Genomic DNA, 25931 nt, shown 5'->3' on the forward strand with positions numbered 1-25931 from the left:
GCGTTTCCAACAACCTGTCACTGTTATCGACTGTTTGGATATATAAATATGAACAAAGTTCATCGGTAAATATGCACATGGTTACCATGAGGCTGTGTGAAAGAACATATAGTCGAAATCACCGCTTTTTATTGTGAGTTGTTAGATGATGTCGCGTCATGAACTGACAACAGAAAATATGTCAATGAGAATGGTTTTATTGTTGTAAATATAATTAATTGATATATCCTCGTGGCTGTCTTAAATCTTAAAAGGTTAGAGTTTTTTTTAACATTTATTTGGTGGTGTTTCCTTGCCAGTTGTGAATGATTTTATATTGATATACTGTAATGTTGATCAGTAACTGCCTTACTTTACTAATATTTATCCTACATTATTAGATAATTCACAGTGCTTTTACATACATTGCAAAATGTTTACATACACACAAATATGATGATGTCATAATATATATGCTAAAGAGGTATACTTATAATATTCGTTAATGTTGTTTACTGTATTACAGGCTTACATAATAACGTGAGTCGCCAGGTGCTTGTTACACAACCCTTACAAAAATGAACTATGTTTTTTTGGTGGTACAAGTGTAGTAACCATGGTTTTTTGGTGCATTGATTACACAGGGCAAAACCATGGTTTTACTACAGTAACCATGTTTTTTTGGTTTTAACTGTAGTAAAACCATGGAAATTTGGAAATAAAGTTTAACAAATCTACAAATTACTCTTGTAGTATAATCATTGACAAAGACTGCCCGTTTATTCTTTGAAAAAATGAAGATGGAAATATTTTACAATTGCATTTAAGAATATTCTTAAGAACGTCCTATAATTTATCTTAATAAAGTTCTTATATTTTCTCTTAAGAACAGTTTTGTGAATCCGGTGTGTTTGTGTTGAATTATGGAAGAATCTGATAGAACTGAATTAAAAGGTTGAGGTGTGGTAGTGTGTGCTTGAATATGCCAGTGAGTTACAGTATGCAGGGAAAGGTCTTAATATTGTTGTTGCTGGTCCAGGAAGGCCTTGTTGCAATCATGTGGTGTAAATCTTGTATGATGGAGGATGTACAGGTGTTGATATTGTCCTTCAGGTTGTGATCATAGTTTGTTACTTGTCAATGTAATCCTGTAAAAGATAGAGGTGTTTCATACAAATAGTACCCTATAGGCTAATTCAAAACTTTATTGTGCGCATGTGTGTGTATGGGGGGTCCATAAAACACTTGTGCCCAGGGGCCTCTGAGTTCTTAATCCGGGCCTGTCAATGAGTCATTCAATGAATCCTGTGTTGATTCAGATTTCTGATTCTTGTGTGTGTGAATGTGTTTTAATTTAGATGATTCATTTGAAAAAAGTATTGTCTCTTAAGAGTCGTTTGCTCAATGTTGTACTGGTTTTGTTTCTTTCACCATAGCTTAAATTTAGCAGCAGCCAAGTGACTTGTGCGACCCACCTTTTATCACGACCCACAGTTTTAAAACCTCAGGTTTACACAATGACACATCAGAGGAGTGTTTGAAACTTGTTCAATAATTAATTCATGCATCAATTATGTTTGAATCTTTTTATGCGATTCTGTTTGATACTATTAGTATCACAGACAGTACACACTGGACCTTTAAGAATACATGGGGTTGCTAAATGCTTTTGATGGAAGGCACAGGGATCGCTGACAAACTCTGACAGACGTGCTAGATTACACTTTGCAGCAGGCCGCGCACCCCTCAAATGCCTGAGCAGGAAATGAAAAACAGGTGCACAGATGAAAGAAGAGAATCTACAGAGAGGCCCTGAAAGGAGGGAGTCTCTGCTCTGTTTCTCTCTCGCCCCTTCCACCACAAACACACACACCCTATGTCTCTGAAACATGTGACTTGTCATACATACCATGTCTCTCTCGCTGAGCTGATATGGAACCCGAGACAGCCAATGATGTCCTGTAAAATTATTAGAAGTCACTACATTTCATCTTCCTTATACCTGCTTTGGGTATATGAGGATTTTTTTTATAATTGCCATATGTTCTCTGATTTCGACTGCTTGAGGTAAACTTCTGTAAAAACAGAAATATACTGTACAGGGGTTCAATCAGGCTTCAGTTGTTTCTCTTTGGCCAACTGTCATAAATAACTGTCAGGAGCTCAGCATGTCACCTTTTTAGTTCTTGTTATGAAATGTGACATAACAGAGTCATAAAAAGAATAACATACATGCCTAAGCAATACGATGCTGTTGACGGTGGGTGAATCTCACGAAATCTGTCAAGAACATGTCAGGGTAATATTTCAGTCAGGATGATACAAAAAAAATATTCTAATTATTTTAAGGCCCATAAAGATTTTATTGAAACATAATCTAGTAGGCATGTTAGGCAATCCATTAAACGGATCCAGAATAAAAATTTAAATTATATTGCGGCTGTCGTCCAGAATAAAAGTTTGTGTTTTATATAATATGTATGTCTATTTACTGTGCATATTAATTTAGGATTTATAAACACAAAAACATACATACACGTGTATATATTTAGGAAATATTTAGATGTATTTATTTATATTTACCAATAATCGTAAATTTATCCATGTATTTTTTTTATGTATTTATCCAAATTTATCCACAAAATTAATATGCACAGTACACATATATTCTTTAAACACACACTTTTATTCTGGATGTGATTAATCAAGATTAATAGCTTGACAGCCCTAAATTATATATAAAAAATATTGATTATTATGTTATTTTAAATATATACATGTATGTTTAAATAAATACAAAATTATTATGCACAGTACACAGGCATGTTATGTAAAGAAAACTTTTATTCTGGATGCGATTAATCGTGATTAATTGCTTAACAGCCCTAAAATGTAGACATTTTTGTGCTATTCACAATTTTTTTAATAACACATTATGTGAAGCATCTTGAGCAATGTGAGGTGTGTTTGGACAAAGAGCAACAGTAAAACCAACCCAGTTCCCTCAGAGAGACAAAAATTATTTTCTGTTTGGTTCACCTCATTATTGTCACATTTGGAGTGTACATCTGTGGTCAATGTGGCATTTAGACCTGTGTCAAGTTGAGGTTGCACGAACAGCACTACCATCATCCACTGTTCTCTCTCTCCTCAGTGACCCGCAATGCCTGAGAATTCCATCCAAACTTGTAAACTGCTGGTCCAAACCCTGTTTCGCAAAGGCTTTACAAAATTGTCAGGTGGTGTGTGCACTATGTGAGAGCCATAACGTGCCAGCAGGGATTGAACTGAATCCAGCAGTCAGCGGTCTTTCCTTGGCGGGGCACAGGGCAGGCAACATGTCACACAGAGGAGACCGTACACAGTTAGGCTGTAAACAACAGAATATTGGCCAGTAGTTAAAATAACATAGAAGAAAATAATTTGAATTTATTGGACTTAAAAAGCTTGTTTTAGTCATTTAAGGCAGTACGGCAGGCAATCCAATGATGAGATTTGATGAGCTCAGTAAAAAAAATCCCAAGATGGTGGACAAAATAGGTAGGATAATCATCAGAAACACAAAGTTTGCTTAAACTTTAGCTTGCTTGGGGTCAAACGTGATAATATAAAGAAGACCATTCACACGATCAACAACCGAATAAATCAACTTGTGGCTGATTTTTGACAAAGGCCTTTCCATATCTCATGATGCGTGCACCAAAGGTAAAAGTAGTTCCTTTGTTTTACCCAATCTTACTGCTCAAATAAGAGGCTGCTTTTGGCACGAATACACGTGAACTCTCTTCCTTCAAGTACATTAAAAACACATGTTTGGAAGCCGATAAAAGGCAGACTTTTCCTCTATAGATTGGCGGAGACCTGCATCCACACGTTTATAAATTAATGGACTAAGCGCTGAAGTAATTTCATCAAGCACATTACTCTTATTTGGATAGTTGTATCGTGACCTCTCCAGCAATATCGTATTTGTGAGGCCTTCAAAATCCCTGGCCGAATACTGAAGGTGTTTGGCTGGCACAAATGATGAAGTTAGGTAAATGCATAGCCTGCTTTCAATTTAGTAAAGTATATACTGTATTTATGAATACAGCTGAATAGTTATGCTCTTCACCAGGTGCATCTAATGGCTGGAATACACTACAAGACTTTTAAAATCTGAACAGATTTTTTTTAAAACTAGACATCATACACTTGCTGACTTTTTAAAAGTTTCAGATAGAAACACACTAACTGATCAAATCTGCAGACTGGCACAGACTTTCTGCAACAAGTCCAGACTGAAAATCTGGGCAAAATCTGAGCAAAAGTCGTGTAGTGTATTTTAGTCTTAAATTACACACCATAAATCTTCAGGACTCAAGACACATTCAAAATGGCAAAGCATCCTCTGTGGCCTACATTAAGCATAGTCTACTTTTAGTGTTGCCTTCCCTAAACTTTTTGTGCCTCTAATTCACTTCCATATTAGTCCAGTAACAGGAGAATACAATATAACCGTCCCCTCTATGCCCCAGCAGTATTTGCGGGGAAACTATTCCTTAACTAAGATACGATTATTTAAAAATCCTATAAAAAAGTACATTGTTTGGGGCCCCAAGTTTAACACATCAAATCAAATCAAATCCAACATCATTTGAAAAATGTACATTGTTTAGGGTCACAGAGACCCCAGCTATGACAGAATTTGATTTGATTCGATTCGATTTACTGTTATTGGAAAACATGTCACATTTCTAAAAAGAAAAATGCATTTCCAAGCAGTATTAAATAATATCTCCTGACAGAGTTTAATTAGGTTAGAGAAACATATGAAGGGGTAAATAAAACAGAAGAACACAAGACTTACAAAACATTAGACCTAACTTTACCTCCTAGAAGACTTTTTTCTATCTAAAAGTTTCCTCTTTGATTGTGACATACATGTTGTTAGAGCCTTCAAAAACCAGCATGTGTACCACTGGTGTAATTCTTCAGCTCACCATCAGGGGGCAGAGTATATGTCCATTGGTCACAGCGGGCAGCTGTATGTGTCTGTTTGAAGATACAGCTGTGATTGAGCCCCCTGCTGTTTTGCTGATGGAAACAGAGCCTTCACAGCACCACTAAACCATACTTCCGGTGAAAAAGCGGACAAGTCCACATTATGGCACGTTTGGCTCGGCTGCTTTGAATTGCTGAGGTTTTCTGCTGTTTATTTATGAGCGTCCGCAGCAGCACAAGCACTTATATGTACAACATGTAGTAATCCGTTCTCCCAAACATCACAAAATAGAGACTGTGTCTGTCCCCTGGATTAGCAAACATAAAATAATGCATAAACCTCTTGAAAGTAATTTAATAAACGTTAAACAAACTAAACATGAACAAAATACAGATAATCAACTGTTACGACTCGGATTGCTAAATATTAGATCTCTCTCTAATAAAGCACTTTTTGTTAATGATATGATATGATAACATATCATAAAATAATCATCTATTTTATGATAACAGATCATAAAATAGACATGCTCTGTTTGACAGAAACATGGCTAAAACCAGATGATTTTATTACTTTAAATGAATCTGTCCCCCAAGATTATTATTATAAACACGAGCCTTGTCTAAAAGGCAGAGGGGGAGGTGTCGCAGCACTTTACAATAACTCTCTTAGCATTTCCCAGAAGTCGAACTCTAAATATAATTCTTTTGAAGTCATGGTTCTTCATGTTTCAACACCTAATACTAAGGATAAAACACTTTTAAAATTGATTCTATCTATTGTATATAGGCCTCCAGGGCACCACACAGATTTTATTAAAGAATTTGGTGGGTTCTTATCAGAACTAGTACTGGCCGCAGATAGACTCCTTGTCGTTGGTGACTTTAACATCCACGTAGATAACGTTACAGATGCCTTAGGAATGGCTTTCAAAGACACTCTTAACTCCATGGGCATTAGTCAACATGTGTCAGGACCCACTCACCTTCGTAATCATACTTTAGATTTAATACTGTCTTACGGTATAAATGTGGACGACGTTAAAATCCTTCAGCAGAGTGAAGACATTTCGGATCATTATCTGGTATTATGTTTGCTTCACTGGCCTACGGCTGCAAATAAAACTCATTGTTACAAATATGGTAGAACAATAACTTCAACTACCAAAGATGCGTTTCTCGATAATCTGCCCGAATTGTCTCAAATCATGAGAAATAACGTTGAAGATCTTGACATTACCACTGAAAATTTTAATTCCACCTTCTCGGTAACGCTAGACAAAGTTGCTCCACTACGTTTAAAGAAGATTAAAAATGGCAGCCCCACACCGTGGTATAATGAACACACTCAGGCTCTAAAGAAAGCGGCCCGAAAAATGGAGCGCAACTTTAAGAAAACTAAATTAGAGGTATTTCGTACAGCATGGAAGGATAGTATTCGAAAATACAGGAAAGCCCTAATAACTTCTAGATCCGCCTACTTTTCATCACTAATAGAAGAAAACCAGCACAACCCTAGGTTTTTATTTAACACGGTGGCTAAATTAACAAAAAATAAATCGTCAGTGACTTCTGATCCTGTATATCAGCATAGCAGTGATGAATTTATGAACTACTTCACATATAAAATCCAAGATATTAGAGAAAAAATTATAACAATGCAATCAGAAGTGAAACCCGCTGAACAAACTAACTACAGCGCCCTTAAGGAGAAAATGCAATTATTTTATACCGTAGATCAAGATGAGCTGTCTAAAATTATTAGATCATCTAAATCAACAACATGCATACTAGACCCTATACCTACAAATCTACTGAAAGAGATGCTCCCAGAAATTATAGATCCTCTTCTTGGTATTATTAACTCATCTCTGACATTAGGACATGTGCCTAAAGCATATAAGGTGGCTGTTATAAGGCCCCTTGTCAAAAAACCCCAACTCGACCCTAGAGAACTAAGGAACTACAGGCCTATATCGAATCTACCTTTCATATCTAAAGTTCTGGAAAAAGTAGTTTCAACTCAATTATGCTCCTTCCTCCAAAGGAATGACATCAATGAAGAATTCCAGTCTGGATTTAGAGCATGTCACAGTACAGAGACTGCTTTGATCAGAGTTACAAATGATCTGCTATTGGCGTCTGACCGAGGTTGTATCTCGTTATTGGTGCTGCTAGACCTTAGTGCTGCATTCGATACCATTGACCACAGCACACTCCTACATAGACTCGAAAATTATGTCGGCATTAAGGGAATAGCTTTGAAATGGTTTAAATCTTATTTATCCGACCGTTTTCAATTTGTAGCAATAAACAATGAGGTGTCACGCAAATCGCAAGTCCAGTACGGTGTACCACAGGGCTCAGTCTTAGGGCCTCTGCTCTTCGCATTATACATGCTACCTCTAGGAGATATAATAAAGCGACACGGAGTTAGCTTTCACTGTTATGCTGATGATACTCAACTTTATATTTCCTCGAAGCCTCATGAAACACAGCAGTTCCATCGAATAATGGAATGCATAGTCGATATAAAAAACTGGATGAGTAACAACTTTTTATTACTGAACTCGGACAAAACGGAAGTGTTACTTATTGGACCGAAAACTGCTATAAGTAACAACCAAGAATACTGTTTAACTATTGACGGATGTTCCATAAAACCCTCGTCGTCAGCAAAGAATCTTGGCGTTCTATTCGATAGTAATCTGTCATTTGAGAGCCACGTCGCCAACACCTGTAAAATTGCGTTTTTCCATCTTAAGAATATATCTAAACTACGTCATATGCTGTCAATCTCAGATGCAGAGAAGTTAATTCATGCATTCATGACATCAAGACTAGATTACTGTAATGCACTGTTAGGTGGTTGCCCTGCAGGCTTATTACAAAAACTCCAATTGGTCCAAAACGCGGCAGCTCGAGTTCTTACACGTACAAAAAAGTATGAACATATTAGCCCGGTTCTGTCAACCTTGCACTGGTTACCTATAAAGCATCGCGTTAACTTTAAAATCTTGCTTATTACCTATAAAGCCTTACATGGTTTAGCTCCTCAGTACTTGAATGAACTCCTTTTGTATTACAGTCCTTCACGTGCATTACGCTCTCAGGCGTCCTGTCAGTTGGTAATACCTAGAATTTCAAAATCAAGTGCAGGTGGTAGATCCTTTTCCTATCTAGCGCCTAAACTTTGGAATAGTCTTCCCTGCACTGTCCGGGAGGCAGACACACTCTGTCAGTTTAAATCTAGACTAAAGACGCATCTTTTTAATCTTGCATACACTACTCTTCCATAATATAAATCTTTAGAGGGTTTAGGCTGCATTAGTTAGATCAACCGGAACCAAAAACACAACTGATGTACTTGTTGCATCAAAGAGTACAGAACAGTACTCTACTCTCAGCCAGTCTTGTCTCATTGTTCCAAGGTTACCACAGCGAGCAGGATGCAGTTCATGGCCTGACCTGATGGTAGAGCGGAGAATGGGAAGTGGCGACCTGACAAGAGCTGAGATGATAGAGCTGGATAAAGAAGGACGCGGTCACCTGACACATCTTCACCACAAAATTTCAAATGCTATTAGATTATTAATGATAATCTTAAACTATAATTTACCTTATTAGTAAGTGTATTTATTTTATTTTGCCTTGTGCAAGCTCTCTGGAGCTTGTGCAGAGGCAGCAGCTTTTGCCAGAGGGGAACTGGAATCCCCTGGTTGGGCCTGGGTTCTCCTGAGTTTTTCTTTCTCAATTAGAGTTTTGGGTTCCTCACCACCATTTGCATACTGTTTTTTGCACTATTTGCCTGGCCGGGGGGGCTGCTTTAGAATTTTAAAGTTTTACTTAATTAATATTGCATATAGGAATTTATATTTGACCTGTGCTTCTCTCTCCTTTATCTTAAATGTGTGCTCTCACTGAGCGTGTGTGTGTGCGTGCGTACTTGTCTGTGTACGTGTGTCTGTGCGTGCGTGTCCGTGTGTGTGTGTCTATGTCTATGTGTGTTAGTACGTGTGCATATTGTGTGTGTGGAGTGTTTTCTACGTGGGTATGTCTGTCTTCTGTGTTTTCAACTTTTTCTTGTTTTTGCAGGTACAACTTTAATTGTTTTGCTTATAGTCAATATGTCTTATGTACAGCTGCTTTGTAACAATGAAAATTGTAAAAAGCGCTATATAAATAAAGTTGAGTTGAGTTGAGCTTATAAACACGCGACGGGATTGTCCTGTGTAATGTTACTTTCACTTAGAGAAAACGCGATACGTTTCTTGAGTACCTTCACTTATAGAAAGCAATGTGTATGGTTTGTAAACATGCAACGGGTTTGTCATGGTAACATGATTTCCCGCCACCCTCCCGTTTTGTTTTTTCAAACTATTCGGGTTTACTCCCGAAAGCGGTCGTGACCGGACCAACAGGGACCTGAGCGCCTTCGCGAATAGCCCCGGGGGAAACAGGTGTGCTTATAGAAAACAATGTGTTTGGTGTTCAAAGATGAGACACAGTTTCTCGTTCGTTTTGTGTCCCTTCTGTCTTGGGTAGGATACTTTCACTTGTAGAAAGCAGTGTGTATGGTTTGTAAATACGAGATCGTTTTGTCATGTATGTTTTCGCGTATAGAAAACGTGACGCCTTTGTCCGTCTGTGTCAAGCCGCTGAATCTGTGCCGCTCAGTTTGCCACTGCTGTACCAACAGAGGTCTAGCAGCGGCAAGCCGCTGGTGGCGTGACACCCAAAAAAAGCTGGCAGGCCATCAGCATTTTTACATTGGTCGGCTTATCGACAGTGTGCCGACGGTGGTCTATGGAAAGCCAGGAGGGTCAAAAATGCGCGAATTTTAACACGTCAACAACGCGTCGAGAACGTGTTGTTTTCGTGTAGAGTACATGTTGTTTGCGCGTAAAGTACGCGTAGTCTACGCGTGAAAAATATCGCGTATTTGACGCGTAAACAACATGTATTCTACGCGCAAACAACGTGTTCTCGACGCGTGACGTCAGACGTCAATTTCGCGTGTTTTTGAGCCATCCGGCCACTTGCCCAGTTTGAACGTGTAAGCGTGATGAGTTCCTATTGGCTGCTGAGCGGAAGGGTTAAACCATTGCTGTAGGCCTAGGGGGGTTGCCTTCCATTTCTGACTCTCACAATGCATGTAACATGCGAAAGATCCACTTATCTCTTTGTGCTTGACGGCCAGTGAAAGTCCTCAACAAGCTATTAGATATTTAATAATCTTATTTATGCTTATCGCTCGGGTCTTGTGATTGATTGTTTTAGCAGAGACATTAAATAATTAAAAGACGCCCCACAAGTTGCAGCTTCAGTGGCATAGGGGTTAAAGACGCCGCCCGACTGTCTGGACCAACGCAGGTTTAAAGCGCGCTTGTCGCGGAGCCTAATCAACCTTTCACAAAAGGTGTTTTAGAAAACCTCTAGCCACAGTATTAAGCCTTGTCCATAGATATAAGTTTATAATTTGTTAACTTTATTAATCATTAAATTTAATCATGTTGAATAATTTATAGCATTTATTGGTAATATTAGGTTTAACCCCCACCCCGGACCTCACTAATTTTAAAACCTTGGCTATGGCCATGAGTCTGTGGTATACTGTATGAGTATTTTGTTTTACACGTTCTTGATAAGAAAATCAAGCTGTTCCACCGGTTAACAATAAAGCAGACAACGGAGAAAATGTGCACCTCTCTGTACAACTCCCTGTAAAAACAGTCGGATTGTACAAGAATATGTTGTTCACCCATCACTAATCACCTCCAGAAGCATAGGGGTAGTAACTCCATACCAAAGTAAAGCTTTGGCTCCGATCGAAGGGGGTTCAAATCCACCTATTGCCAAACGTGTTCTTCTCCTTTTCCATACTAATCAGAGTGGAAAGGCGTTTGTTTTCAGCACAAATAAAGAAAACGTTTCGAAAGTGGAAATAAAACACCACACAGGTAAATAATAATACATTGTTTATCTGGTAGGGTAGAGAGGGCTTTAACTATTCCAATAATGTGGCATTCATTTAATAAATTTAATTTGCAGTCAAAATGTTGTCATTGCATGCTGTTTTATAATGTACTACAATACTGAGGTGCAAATATATGCTACACAGTAAAACTGACAGTGTTGATTCAACTCCATGGGAGTTGATTTCAACACTATAGCAGTGTTTATATAATTCTCACTGCCGAGTTTAATTAACACCCTTGCTAGTCTTAAAAGTTTTACTCTACCACAGTGTTGATAATTTTACTCGGTTAGTGTTGCGTTATTAACTCTAAATACTGGTAATTTAACACTTTTAATAGTTAATTAACACCCTTGCCAGTGTTTAAAGTTTTACTCTACCAGTGTTGATCATATCAATTTGTTAGTGTTGAGTGATTACTCTAAATACTGATAATTAAACACTTTTTAATAGTTAATTAACACCCTTGCCAGTGTTTAAAGTTTTACTCTACCAGTGTTGATCATATCAATTTGATAGTGTTGAGTGATTACTCTAAATACTGATAATTAAACACTTTTTAATAGTTAATCACACTTAAATGGTCAATATTGAAACACTATCGGTCATTGATTTTAAATAGACAAAGAATCAATTAATCAGAAGTGCTAACGACATCTCAGTTTTATTTTACATTCTTAAATCATTATAATGTGACGTGAAATACAGAGCATTATCACTTACAAACTTTAGAATAAAATGCACTTACACATCACAAGAGCATTACAGTTGGAACAATATAAAACTGGATGCCTCTCTTAAATTCAAATTTGATACAGGAAATCACAGATGATGTTAAAAGTTTCTGTAAATAATGCAATGCATTCTTTTAATAAAACCAGCTTACGTTAAACTCTGGATATTAAAATCATTTAACAAGGGTCAAACCAAGCTTTTCAGACAAACTCTATATTAAACAATGAGAAAGTAACACATAAATGCTGTTACGGTTTGGTCGGGTCATCACCTGGCACGGGGATTGTTTTGTTTTTTGTCGAGCACATGGTTGTCACCGAGCTTCGGCAGGCCTCGTGCTTGTGTCTGCGTCATTTGCCCCACCCTCGTGTTTTCATATGACTTCTCTTGCACTGGTGTTTTTCCACTCCGTGCTCACACGCCTGTTGGCTCTTCACTCGTTAGACTTCATCGTTCCCTTAATTACTCCACACCTGATTATGATCTCCTCGTTATGTTCTCTTTATAATTCCCTCTGTGTTTGTTGTGCAGTGTCTGTTCATTGTAGATTTTGTCTGCCCAGACTGCCCCAGGGGTTGCTGCGGCTCTCCTGAAGAAGTTCCTCGTTTTGTGTTTTCTCACTGGAGAGATACCACCTTAGTCAAAGTCAAGTCTTGCTTCCTGGTATTTATATTCACCTTCCTTGTTCTTTTCACTTCTCCTTCTGATCTGTCTTCCTCAGCAGTTTGCATCAGCGCTCCGGTCAGTGGTCATCACAGTCAGCGGTCTTCTTGAGAGAACTAACCGACTACATCTCCAGGCGCAGCTTCTCACCTCCCAGGCTACGTGGACTCTGAGTCGAGTGAGGCCACCAGGCGCTTCCGCCCATCTCAGTACCGGCAGCCCATCCTCGACTCTCCTTTCAGTCTCTCTGCTTCCCTGGAGGGAGAAGTTCGCGACCTGTATTTATATTTTCCCTTGCCTACACCTGTGACAAATAAAGACTCTGTTTTTCCCCCGCACTTGGGTCTCCCGTGGTTCTGTCATGACAAATGCTTTCTTCTGGTCCATATGCACACTGCATATCAAATGGCTTGTAAAATCGCAGACTTTTGAGTTGAATAACAGTTTCCTTGTATTCACCATTACTTACATCAAAAGCATGTTTGTGTTCACTGAAATATTCTGTGACCAGTTCATTGACTATGAAAGCTATACACTCACCTATTACAAGAATCTGTGCTATTTTGGAAAATACAGGAAGCTCATGTTTTAAATTATTGCAAACAAGTAGTCCAACTCTGTACTCAATGCCATCAATTTTAACCCAATTAGTGCAATAGACATTTTCATGCACAGGAATTTTAAAAGACAACAATTCATCACCATCATGGTCTATTTTCTTTTGCAAAGACAATGGCCCAAACTCTTTGCGATGTAATGTTAATGAGTCCCAGTGACCTGCAATGGACAACTGATGTTTTCTGGCAAGGGATTTAGTAATGTTCTTGAAGTTCTTTAAACAGTTCTTGAAAATTTTGTGTTTTGGTTCGAACCTCATACTCCAAAAGTGTACGAGAGGACCTAGTTTTCTAATGCAAGACGTATAAAGTACCATGAAATGGTGTTTGAGTATTAAATTTCGATCAGAGTACAAAATTCTGAAAAGCTGGTGGCGCTCTTGTATGAGATGCTTAAGAGATACTGTCATTCCATAGGAAACTGTTGGGGAAAATGTAATATTCATTATTTGCAGCAATAGAAGCAGCAAATTCCAATTTCTATCACCAAAGAGTAGCGGGGTATTCTTAACCAGACCCAAAGTTTGAATGGAATTCAGACCCAAGCTGTTGCTAGCGTGCTCCAGATTAACATTTGTAGGGTGGTTTTTACGCTCCAAGTAACCATAGTCAAAAGAATATATGCGAGAAAGCAAGTCTTATTTTGAAATAAAATTATCAGATAAGTACTGAAATAACAGTTTTAGCTCAAACTGAGCAACTTGAGAGAAATGTCGAGAGAAAAATTGTTACACACATGGAAAAATTGCAATGTGTTCAGAGATGAATCTCTTTTTACCCCATAGAAAGATTTGAGTTGTGGGTCTGACTGCAACATCCTACAATGCACTTCAAAACTAGTTTCATCACAAGTGATTATTCTCGGGTCATCCTCCGAAAAAACATCTTGGCATCAGCTTTATGAATTAAACACAAATGGCAGAAATAGTGGCCATTAAAACTCTCTGTAAATCCTAGAATGGAGTGCATTGCTAAGTTGTCTCCTACAATTTGACTTATTGTGCTGTACACCTTTTCTGCAGATATGGGCAGATGAATTCCTTCACTTTCAAGCTTTTTAATATCATATATTAAAGCCTTCAAAATCAAATCAAAGCTGTATTTTTTCAAGTCCTGACAATGAAATAAAGCAACCAGATGAACGTTCCAAAGAGCTGAATTAAACTGTGGAGGTAAATTGCGCAAAACAAAGTACAAGCAGCCTATTTTATTAATACAACGTTTTGAACCAAGGGGATTTGCGGTCTCAAAATCATCGTAGTAGAGTTGTATCTGTAAGGCATTTGAGAATTGTGAGAACAATGGATTGGTTTTACAGTAGCTTCCATCAACAAAGTCTCTGAAAATATGTGGACTGGAAGAGATGTGTGTTTTGATCTGGTCACAAATCTCACCGTTTCGGAAGATGAATTTCAAACTTTCCAATATAGGAATGTAAATGAATGTGTCGTTTAATGGTACTTGACTATATGTTCCAGTTTCCTTGATGCGTCTAGTATCATACCTAACACTGAGCACAATTTCCTGAGGCTCAACCACACCCCACTTTTCAGTGAAGTATTTAGTTCTTTTCTTTTCCGAATTTAGACAAGAGAATGAATTTTCAAAATTCTGAAAACTTTGTTCCACTGCTGACCTGCACTCAGTACTAGCAGGAACAACTGAAAGGACACTTTGGCTAATTTGCTTATGCATCTCTGTTGTAAATTCCTCCAGATCACAGACAATTGATGAAATCACATTACTAGAGGCACCACTTCCTTGAAGTTTTGCAACAATGCCTGCACACATATGTTTCATGTGTTCTGGGCCAAAACCCATCTCACTGCTCTCAGAAATTCACAATTCAGGCAATGATTCTAAAGGCTCCGCAACTAAAGATTCCTGCAAATTAGATACAGAAGGACCGCTAGTAGGATGTATGTCAAATGCTGTTGGCTGTGTATTAGAATGGCCATAATGAATTGTGTCTAAATGTTTTCTGAATCCTGAAAAGGTTGTAAATTATTTTCTGCATTCGTCTTGAGCACATATTAATTTGAAATTTGGACTAGGATAAAATGCATGCTGAAGCCTTAAATGGGAAATTAGTAACTGAGTAGTTAAAAAAGATTCTTGGCATTTAAAACACAACATTATACGCTGTTCTGCTTGTATGGGACTAATTTAGCAATTTTGCCCTCAGCTCTTTAACTCTAGGGGACTCTTTGGTTTTCCCAACATCAATCATGTAAATTGTTGTCTGAATGAAAGTGTAAAAGTGAAGGAGTGCATCATCATACATTACATTAAAAACAAAGTGAGCTTTAAACAGCTCGTCGAATGCACTTAGGGAGCCTTCAGACTGACAGGGGATGAGATTCTTGTCGAGAGCTATGTAGAAATGCTCAATCTGGTTGCGGTTCCTGCCCACAGCAAGAAGTTATGGTTGTCATCCTTCTCTTTCCTGTAGATGTTGTTTAAGGCTGGTACAAGACTATGAAGAGGAGGAAAATATTACATTATTATATACAGTATATTATTAATGCAATATCGCTCGAATAGGAGTGTGATATGGCTCTTTATCAGCACGGCTTTGATTAGGCCAGTGGTACGAGGCAATAACAGCCGCTGATATAGAGCCATATCACGCAACTATAAGTGCGATATTGCATTTTTTACAACAGTTCGACAGCACAAATGTGTAGAGAAATCAGAAACACATCAAAACGCTCCGGTTTATGAAAGAACTGGGGTACTTCTTTCTTCCGGCAAGAATATGAACCCAAAGTAACAGTTAAACAAACGTCCGTTACTAATTTCAAACCGTGACGTATTTAAAATGTGCGCTGTGTTGCTTCAGTGAAGAGTGGGCATACACATCAACCAGAGCGAGATAAAGAGCGTGGTTTGATTGCATTACAGAAGTCATCGGCAGCACTGTACAGGACTTGCTCAAGAAAGATGTCACCGAAATGCCAAGAAAAATGTTTTATAAACTATCAGATAAAACTAAAAGACTCCTCTGAGATATGAAGGAAGCAATACGACTAGTCAAGATTAACATGAAATTGGTAAAAACTGTGTTATGTCTGCTTTAACAGAGTACATAGCCATACAAAGACTAGGGCCTCATATTACCTTATGATACACCAAAAGCCTTTTCACTGCATCTGATGCACTGATTTTTGAAGCTTTTTTTTCCCTCCAGGTGATGGTGGAAGAAGATGGAGCAGCAATTGGAGTATTGCCATGTCACTGTCCCTGTCTATAATGTAAAGATGAATATCAAGGTTTAACAATAGTTCACCTAAAAATTAAATTGATGCAACAATTTATTTAACCTCATTCAACCCTAGGTGTACATGTCTTTCTTTCTCAATAGAACTTGAATAAGTAAAACCCGGGCTGTTCCTGGCTTTAAAATGCCATTGAATAGTGCTGCCATTACGGATAAAGTTTTCAATAACTTTACATAGAGAGGAACACCCACCCAGAATTTCATTTATTATTCCAATTGTGTTAGCCTGAAGAAAAAAAGACATGTGCACCTTTTGTGAATGCATCAATTTTGCTTGGAATGCTACCAGTTTAAAGGAACAGGCAGACTTTAAAAAAAGACAAGTCCCATCTACAATACAAAACTACTGCCAAGCTGACCATTTGTAAACATCTTACCAGAACACTGCTCACTGTCTCTCTCATGTTTTCCTGACAGAAGAAGTGAGGACACAGTAGAAGTTGAAGTAAGTCCATGGCTTCTTCGATGATTCTTGGTTTGAAAGCTGTATCCCACCTTTCAAGCAACTTTGACGATGTCTCCGTATTGAAGAACTATATAAGAACTATACATGTCAATACTAACACAAATACAAGCACTATTCATGACACAATGTGGACATTAAAATACAACATTTAATATGACAGGTGTTTCAATTTGTCTGTCACTGTCAGAGAAAATTTTAAACTTTGAAACATATTTCAGGAGCAAAAGTAAAAAATATCTTTTACCCATGCATTTCTACCATATGAGCAACTAAAATGTTGACTAGGAGTCGTCTCATTTCGCTTGAAAGTGTTTTTTTGGAACTGTATTCAGCAAGGATGGCATCACCTCCACTGTTCTTCTGTCCTTCCAAAACAAAGAAAGTATAGCTTCCATGTATATGCACAACATATAAATTATTAATATAAATACTATTCAGACTTTTACTCATTTACAAATTACCTGTTTTGCTTCAGCCGCTGAATCATCTGATGGCTTAGATTTTTTGGAAGGACGTTCTGGGGTTTGATCATCAAGTTCAGTTGATGAATGACTACGACTTTGTGACAATGTGTCAGTGCAACGGCTGCTTGTTGCATATGATGACAAAAATTCTGAAACACACAAACCTATTACAACAGATCCTAAAATAGTTTGAGAAGACAAAAAGGTAATCATACTGTACCTTCATTTTGTCCTCTAGCTGTGAGCAACATATCAGGTCTCTCCTTGAGTACATCTTGTAAAATGTCCTCGTCAATTTCAGTTTCAGTGTCATCAAAAATGCACAGATCTGTCCTGGCGGGTAGGCCAAACCAACTGTGGACTAAACATGAACAGCATTTATATATGTAGAGAAGAGAACCATTAAACAAATCAATTAAAGTGAAATGTTACCTTCATTAATGAAGTCAGCGAAAGTAAATCCATCCTGCAGTTTGATAAATGTTCTTGAGCCCTGATATCTCACTTTAATGAACAGCATGTTCCAAACCTGCAAAGTCATTAGAGAAAGTTAGTCATAACATTACATTTTGTAGTCAATTTTATTTATTATTAAGAAACATTCATTTTATGACATTCAAGATATTTAACAAAACACCAACACAAAAAATTCAAGACATGTTTCAGTACAGTAGTGAGTGTTATTTTAATGTACGTCTTATGAATTTTGTCTAAAGCATGTGGAATTTGATTATACCATGTCTATCACTACAACATCTAAACAAATTGCCTCAGTGTTAATCATTTTTGACAAGTTAAAACTTGAACGATTGCATGATTTTTAACTAATCTCAAATGCGGTCACAACGTGAGACCGAGTACAAAAGGAAAAAAGAGCCAAGAAATATAAGAGATTAAGTGGTTACACACACAACTTCGATTTTAGCAGACACCATCTTATATCGCTAACACGTGCTTGACACACAAAACTCCTATCTGAAACCGCCATCTTGAAGGAAATAGGCCGTTTCTCAAACGCATGGCTGCATCCTCTAGAGGTCGCAATTCCAGGCTGAATCGTAATAAATAAATGTCTTATTTCATAATATTAACCATTAATGTGACTGTTATTCTTATTTTGGCGTAAATTGTTGTAATATGTTTATGACTTGCGAATGCAATGCTCAGTGTCAGGGATGTGGCAGGAGTGGAAGAACCCAGATGCAGGCAAGCAGTGAAGGGGTTAACAGAATACGTTTAATAATATAATATAATCAAAACCACAAAACAAAAACCCACGGTGGGGCAAAACAGTACAAAACTGGATAACCAACAGGACGAAGACTAACTGAAACTAAACTACAAAAATAAACAACACTAGAAACAAACTTGACTGAACACTTACTACAGGACAAGGGATACACAGCAAAACAGGAACACAGCGAACATAGAGCACGAAATCGAAGACACCATAACAGGTAAGAACAACAAACGTAGCACATACTCGATACAATCCACAAGCACAGGACAAAGAAACAAGAGGGTATATATAGGCAAGACAAATGAGGGATAATTAACAGGGCAGGTGTGGGTAATAAAACACTCAGGGAAAGATAACAAGGAAACGAGAGGGGCGGGGTCAATGACGAGACACTGGAGAGAACATATATTATTGTCAAAAGGACAATAATATGTTTCTCTCCACACATAACCAAAGGTTTTGTCATGACTCTGCTACAGGACCAAGAAAAACATGACTAAATGAAGCAGAGCCATGACAGAAGCCCCCCCTTTAATGAGCACCTCCAGGTGCTCACCAAGGGGTAGACAGACGAGACAAGGAAGACTGAGACAAAGACAAGAACAGACAAAACATGGAGAACAGAATCAGGGGCAGACAAGACAAAATAAAAACGGGACTAGGGTGGGACATCAAAAATAACAAGGGCCCATAGGGGGCAGTCCATGGGGGTGGGGAGAAGTCCCAGTCCCCGGCTGCGCTCGAGGGCACGGAGTCCTGGGGGACTTAGGGGGAGTCCTGGGGGGACAGTCTTTGGCTTGGCTGCCGGACTGGGGACCGGCTGGAAGGCCGGCTGGAACGCCGGCTGGACAGGGCTTGATGCTGGCTGGACAGGGCTTGACGCCGGCTGGAAGGCTGGGTGGACAGGGCTTGACGCCGGCTGGACAGGGCTTGACGCCGGCTGGAAGGCCGGCTGGACAGGGCTTGACGCCGGCTGGAAGGCCGGCTGGACAGGGCTTGACGCCGGCTGGAAGGCCGGCTGGACAGGGCTTGATGCCGGCTGGAAGGCCGGCTGGACAGGGCTTGATGCCGGCTGGAAGGCCGGCTGGACAGGGCTGGACGCCGGCTGGATCACCGGCTGGGACGCCGGCTGGATCACCGGCTGGATCACCGGCTGGGATGCCGGCTGGACCACCGGACTGGACGCCGGCTGGACCACTGGACTGGACACAAGACTGGACATCGGGCTGGACACAAGACTGGACACCGGACTGGACATCGGCTGCACCGGACTGGTCGTCGGCTGCACCGGACTGGACGCCGGCTGCACCGGACTGGATGCCGGCTGCACCGGACTGGACACAGGACTGGACATCGGACTGGCCCGACCTCGCGCTGCTCGCCGTTGCCTCTTTCTCTTGAGTCTGTCCACCCGCCCGGTGGCCGGCTGCAAGTAGAAGGCAAACGGTACGGTTGGCTGCGGGTTGGAGTCCTCCGAGGATGACGCCCAGGACTCTCGCCTTCCCCGCTTCCCACCGAGGCTGACTGGTGGTAGGGAGGCTGCAGGAGGTGAGGAGGATGACGGCGTGGAGTTCCCCAAGGTGAGAGCACCCACCACACGGTCCTCCGGAATGGACGCCAGACCGGGACGAGAGGAGATTGGATGATTGCTGGGAGAGGAGTCTTTGCCACACTCCTCTCGAAGCTGCAACCGTTCCACTAACTGTGGGAATGGCTGGTAAACCAACTCCTCCCTTTCCGGAAAAGATGGTGGGTCGTCCATCCCAGCCATGAGGTAGGCACTCACCAGTACCTCGGGGAACGATGCCTTCCTGGCCTCGACCTCCCGAGCAAAGTCCAGTAACGGCGGATGGCACTGGGCCGGGAACGGGCCACCTCCGGCATGTGACTGGGAGGCTAATGCCTCCCACCATACCGGGTTGCCGGTACACGGCCACTGGCTGGTTGGGAGCCTGTCCATGGGCTGCCTACTGGGTTCAGTTGCTGGCTTGTGGATTCTGTCAGGGATGTGGCAGGAGTCGACGAACCCAGATGCAGGCAAGCAGTGAAGAGGTTAACAGAATACGTTTAATAATATAATATAATCAAAACCACAAAACAAAAACCCACGGTGGGGCAAAACAATACAAAACTGGATAACCAACAGGACGAAGACTAACTGAAACTAAACTACAAAAATAAACAACACTAGAAACAAACTTGACTGAACACTTACTACAGGACAAGGGATACACAGCAAAACAGGAATACAGCGAACATAGAGCACGAAATCGAAGACACCATAACAGGTAAGAACAACAAACGTAGCACATACTCGATACAATCCACAAGCACAGGACAAAGATACAAGAGGGTATAGGCAAGACAAACGAGGGATAATTAACACAGGCCAGGTGTGGGTAATAAAACACTCAGGGAAAGATAACAAGGAAACGAGAGGGGCGGGGTCATAGATGAGACACTGGAGAGAACGTATATTATTGTCAAAAGGACAATAATATGTTTCTCTCCACACATAACCAAAGGCTTTGTCATGACTCTGCTACAGGACCAAGAAAAACATGACTAAATGAAGCAGAGCCATGACAGCTCAGTAACTAAAATAAACCAGGCTTGATGACGTGTGCAGCCCGCAAATGCGAGGAGTTGATGAATTCGGCCTTCTGTTCGAGAAACCGCCTGACAGGCAGTACAATTTAAAAATGTGCTATTTTTTTAGCAGTTTCTGTAACGTTAAATATGTCAAAAGGCACACATAATTACTGTTTTTTTATAAATTCTGTAAACGATTTAAGGTTTACCTTAACCCAATTGCAAGAAAGCACATGAATACTTAAAATATCTGCATTCATACGTTTATTAACGTATAAAGCCTATATTCTCAGCATAAACCCGATAATCAACTATATTAAAACAATGGCACAGTTACGAGGTAACATTAGCAACTCTAACTAATTTTATGTAAGGTTAACTTAGCTGATAATGAACAACAAACCTTTAAAATTCTAAAATTTTTATCGTATGACAAATTTATACTGATTTTTTAAAGTTCTTTATATATTTATAGACACCAAAATACTCAAACTATTTAACTTACCTCTATACTAGGGATGGGTTGCTCGACACCCCGTGTCGACACACGTATCGAGTTTTCGACACACTGGTGCTTCGAAACAGTGTTCCGGAGCATTGCTTGAAATGAGTCTGTCACGTGACCTGAGGAAACGAAGCTTCGTTACCTCACTGACACGTCACGCAGGGATCAAACTCAAAGCGCGTCGATTGTGCTGAACCACAAGAATGTTATAAATAAATTATTAATTCATATAATTTTATCATTTTGTATTGCTAATTAAAGTACTATTTAAAACCATGACATGTTAATGTATTTTGTCAAAAAGTAAATTGCAGGTTTAACACTGTTCCCAAAAAGTATAAAAGTGTTTCTTCAACCACAAACTGGTTTTCTGCTAGTAAACGCCGTCCTCGGTTCTCTGCAGCTTACATGTGCAGAAGAAGTGTGTTTGATCTTTAAATGGAGAATGCACGCAAGAGACCCCGTTCTCAAGTGTGGGAACACTTCAGTCTCGACACTCCTAATAAAGTGTCACGTCTGATATGCGAGCAAACTTTGTCTTATTCCAATAATACATCATCAATGCTTCATCACTTAAGCTCCAAACATCCAAACGCTCTGGGCAACGATACTCAAAGAACAGAGCACCAGTCTGCACCATCTGGGGAGAGGGTAAAATACATATTAATAATAAAGAAATTTCCTTTGGGACAATAAAACTATCTATTTCCCTCAACAAATGAGCAATAAAGTAATTAAAATGCAAGAAAAGTCACCCGTTTTGAGTTTAGATTTTCATATTCTATTCCATTTTTATTTGTTGTAATAGATTACACTATTTAAGAACACAGAGTACTTTAGTATCCATTAGTTTGGTGGGTTAATCTATTGTATTTAAGGTTTACAGGTTATGTTGGATTTAAGGCCAACACCAACCAAACACTTTATAATTGTGTCCACATTCACACAATATTATTATTTATTGTATATACTGTGTACAGTATATATATATATTAGTGCTGTCAATCGATTTAAAAAAATAATCGTATTAATCACACATTTTCTGTGATTAATCACGATTAATCGCACATAACAATAATATTTTAAAATATACTTTTACATTTTAATAATTTCACATTTAATCTTCAAATTGATGTAGAAACAACATATTTCTTTAACAGCGTCATTTTATGAATGAAAGAAAACATTTTGATATTAGTACTGTAACTGATGTCTCTATTAAATTTATTATTTTAACACTAATTATAGCCATTCAACAATATAATTGAGAGCTATCATGAAATATACAGAAATTGAAGGAAGTTCTCAAACACTTTACAGTCTTTAATGCTAAATTATAAATTAAATGCAGAAGAATTCTCATTAAAGCTACAAAATCACATTGATTTCTTCTTTTATTTTGTTCTTTGATTAACGTTAGTGACAGGAGTCACAGCAGCACGTTTAAGAACGCGGCCCCTTTAAGAGCTGTCTTAGTACGCAGATCTGACCGCCCGCACTCCCATTTACACAACTCTTTGCATTCATTTAAGATTTTATTTTACACTTTGAAGTCTTGCTTATGAAAATGCTAGACAAAACGGGCTTTCTGACATAATCTTGTATGGTTTTATCCATTCAAGCACGAAAGAGAACTTAACACGGATGCACTGTCTGACAGATTCACCGACGCAGCCTTCAGCCCGTGACTGTTTACACCAGACTGGACCTCGCGTTGCGTTTTGCCGCGTCCCACAGTTTAGAAGCACAGTTTTTTCATTGAACGCGTCAAAGCAACTGTTTCAAATCGCGCTTAAGTGGTTTAAAAGCCTGTACACGAATAAGAGCGTGATTACATAATGTTACGCTAGACAAAGATAGTCAAAAACAAACGGATGCTGCGTTAATTGCGTTAAATATTTTTCACGCGTTAATTTGGAAAAATTAATCGCATGCGTTAACGCATTAACGTTGACAGCCCTAATATGAAGAGTTTGGTTCCAAACTTTTTTTTAAATCTTTTTTGTGTTAGATTTGCTGCATTTTTCGAGTTATTATGGCTTAAACCAACTACAGTTTAATTTATATTAAGTGGAATGCACCATAAAAAACATAATTTGTTAAAAATTTGAAAAACTGAAATTTAAAAAAATCTCATTTTGGAAGTCTTCATATATATTAAATTATTATTCATGTTACTTATGTTAAGAACTGGATGTGCTTATTTTTCTTTGTTACTTTGAGTTCTAATGCTATATATTATTAAATTATATATTAAATATACAAATAAAGCTTATAATAACATTTCAATGAACAAAATATCTGAGTGACACAGTCGGTGTAGGAATTTGTATTGACCACCAGATGGCGAAGTAGAGCACTGTGTCAAAAGTTTCGAAGCACCGATGCAGTTTGTTGAAAAAGCCTCACTGATTCAGAAGCTTCATTCGGCACATCCCTACTCTATACTCCTCGAGACCAAGACGCTGACTGACTTTCCCGCTTCAGAACAGAAATGATTGGGGGATGGGCGTGAATCTTAACTCCCTTCTAACGTTCCTAATTGGAACACCAGAAAACAACCTCCCCTTCTGTAAGTTTATGACACTGTGACAAAATTTATAAACGAACACTAAAATAATGATGGGAATTATGATTCATTTGAGTGATTCGTTCTTTTTCAGTTCGTTCACCAAAATGATTCGTTCATATTCGTTCACTGATTCGTTCAGTGACCATTTTTATATTACGCCAGCAGGTGGCGAAAAAGAGTTGTGTTATGTCAACGAACGTATTAATGGACGTCTACTCATTAAATAAATAAAAATAAGTCTAAATAAGATGTTCAGATGACCAACGCACAAGGTTTTTCTGCATAATTAAAAAGTTAATTGTTTGGCCATTTACACATTCATAAATCTGGGATTATTTTAAACCTGTAACAGCGCTTTGCATCCGCTTTCTGCTGATTGCTGAACGAGACTCACATGCTAAATGACCGACCTACAGTGTACACTCTCGTCAATTCGTTCACGAACGAGATCTCTCTCTCTCGTTCAGACTCAAACACAGGCTCGTTCAGTGAAGGGCGTATTCGTTCAGTACATTCAACCAATCATATGCTTTGTCAAAGCTCACTCTCGAACGCCATTGGCTCGTGCATTAGACACTCTGTGCTCGAGGGAGAGATTTCAGTGAACGAGAAATATGAGTCATTGCATTTCGTGAACCAGAACGATTCGTTCACTTAAAAGTTTCAGGAACGAAACATCACTACACTAAAATTAACTCCAAAACACTCTAGAGTATGGAAAACTGTAAATTCAACACTGATGGTTTTGCTGTGTACTGTAGGCCTATATATATATATATATATATATATATATATACAGTAGGCCAAGGGGGTTGCCTGCAGCCGCTCACAGATTCGGATTGGGTTTTTTTTTTTATTTTTTAGTTTAACAGATAAAATAATTGTGATTTCATATTAAAATTAACCAATGAATCATTTAAAATCTTTTAAATTAATTAAATTTGAAAAAAATGGATGTAAGTCCAAATAATGTCTAGAAGAAGAAAGAGGAGAGTCTGGAAGCATGGCCTAGTGGCCTGAACCCCAAAGCTCAAGTAAAATGGAAGAGAATGAAGTAAGGGCAGAACTCAAGAGCAGAGCTCAAGGAAAACAGGCCAGAGGAGAAGAGCAAGAGCTCACAGAGATAGCAGCTTCCAGTGAGAAGAAGTAGAGACAGAGCATATCTTATCCTTTTTAAAAGATTCAATTTAAATCGAATATGGCCCCAAACACACAATAATTTGTAATTGTTTTGCTGTGGAGTCCTTCAGGTCACTGGGTTCCACCATCTCGCTTGAACAGATTTTGCCAAGTAAGAGATGTTGTTATGGCAACATTGTTGACAACATTTTTGTAAAAAAAAAGTCTACACCCACTTCAAACTCTATAACCATAACCATATCCCTTAAACCAGAGGGAAATGATAGATGAATAATAAGGGTGCAGAGGCATGAAGCCTTGGTTAGATTAATTTTAACATGAAGTGTAACTAATCCCTCAAATCTGATTGGTTGATTGAAATGTTGTCCCAGGGTCAATATCTCTCACTTGGTGAAATCAGGAAAGTCCCACCATCTCACAGGACCTAAAGTTAGAGACTTGCAAGGGGTTGTTCTGTGCACTTCAGTAACGGTCTGGTTTGTCTCAGCTGCTCCCCTGCCCATCCTTGTAGTCCTTGAAAATGGCAGGAAAAGACATTACAGAGCTAGGCCACAATCCTTATGAACTTTTGCCCTCTAGCCAGTGCTTCAAATGGGGTACAAGAACATTTAGGCTCAAAAGTATATTTTCCCCCACAGATAATGTCATAATCACTGTTATAATGAAATAAAAATGTGTTATGGATATTACAAAAAGGACACGGTTTTTGGGAGACGAC

The 25931-nt window shown here is 38.9% G+C and overlaps 1 protein-coding gene and 1 long non-coding RNA gene across 2 annotated transcripts; both read right to left on the reverse strand.

Moving 5' to 3' along the window:
- Positions 1–11685: 11685 nt before the first annotated feature.
- LOC130563694 (uncharacterized) lies at positions 11686–17207 on the reverse strand. The gene is made up of 5 exons (XM_057349424.1): positions 17162–17207; positions 16945–17065; positions 16612–16767; positions 16075–16201; positions 11686–15430 (listed from the first exon to the last, which is right to left on the reverse strand). Exon 5 carries the CDS (start codon positions 14773–14775, stop codon positions 13810–13812), a length of 966 nt encoding a protein of 321 aa, XP_057205407.1. The 5' UTR covers positions 14776–15430; positions 16075–16201; positions 16612–16767; positions 16945–17065; positions 17162–17207; the 3' UTR covers positions 11686–13809.
- Positions 17208–17428: 221 nt separating this feature from the next.
- LOC130563695 (uncharacterized) lies at positions 17429–21577 on the reverse strand. Its single transcript, XR_008964151.1, has 3 exons — positions 21502–21577; positions 17597–17693; positions 17429–17525 (listed from the first exon to the last, which is right to left on the reverse strand). It is a non-coding gene; the product is annotated as an uncharacterized LOC130563695 (long non-coding RNA).
- Between the last annotated feature and the right edge of the window lie 4354 nt (positions 21578–25931).

The sequence above is a fragment of the Triplophysa rosa genome, linkage group LG13, assembly GCF_024868665.1.
Source record: "Triplophysa rosa linkage group LG13, Trosa_1v2, whole genome shotgun sequence".
Taxonomy (NCBI): Eukaryota; Metazoa; Chordata; class Actinopteri; order Cypriniformes; family Nemacheilidae; genus Triplophysa; species Triplophysa rosa.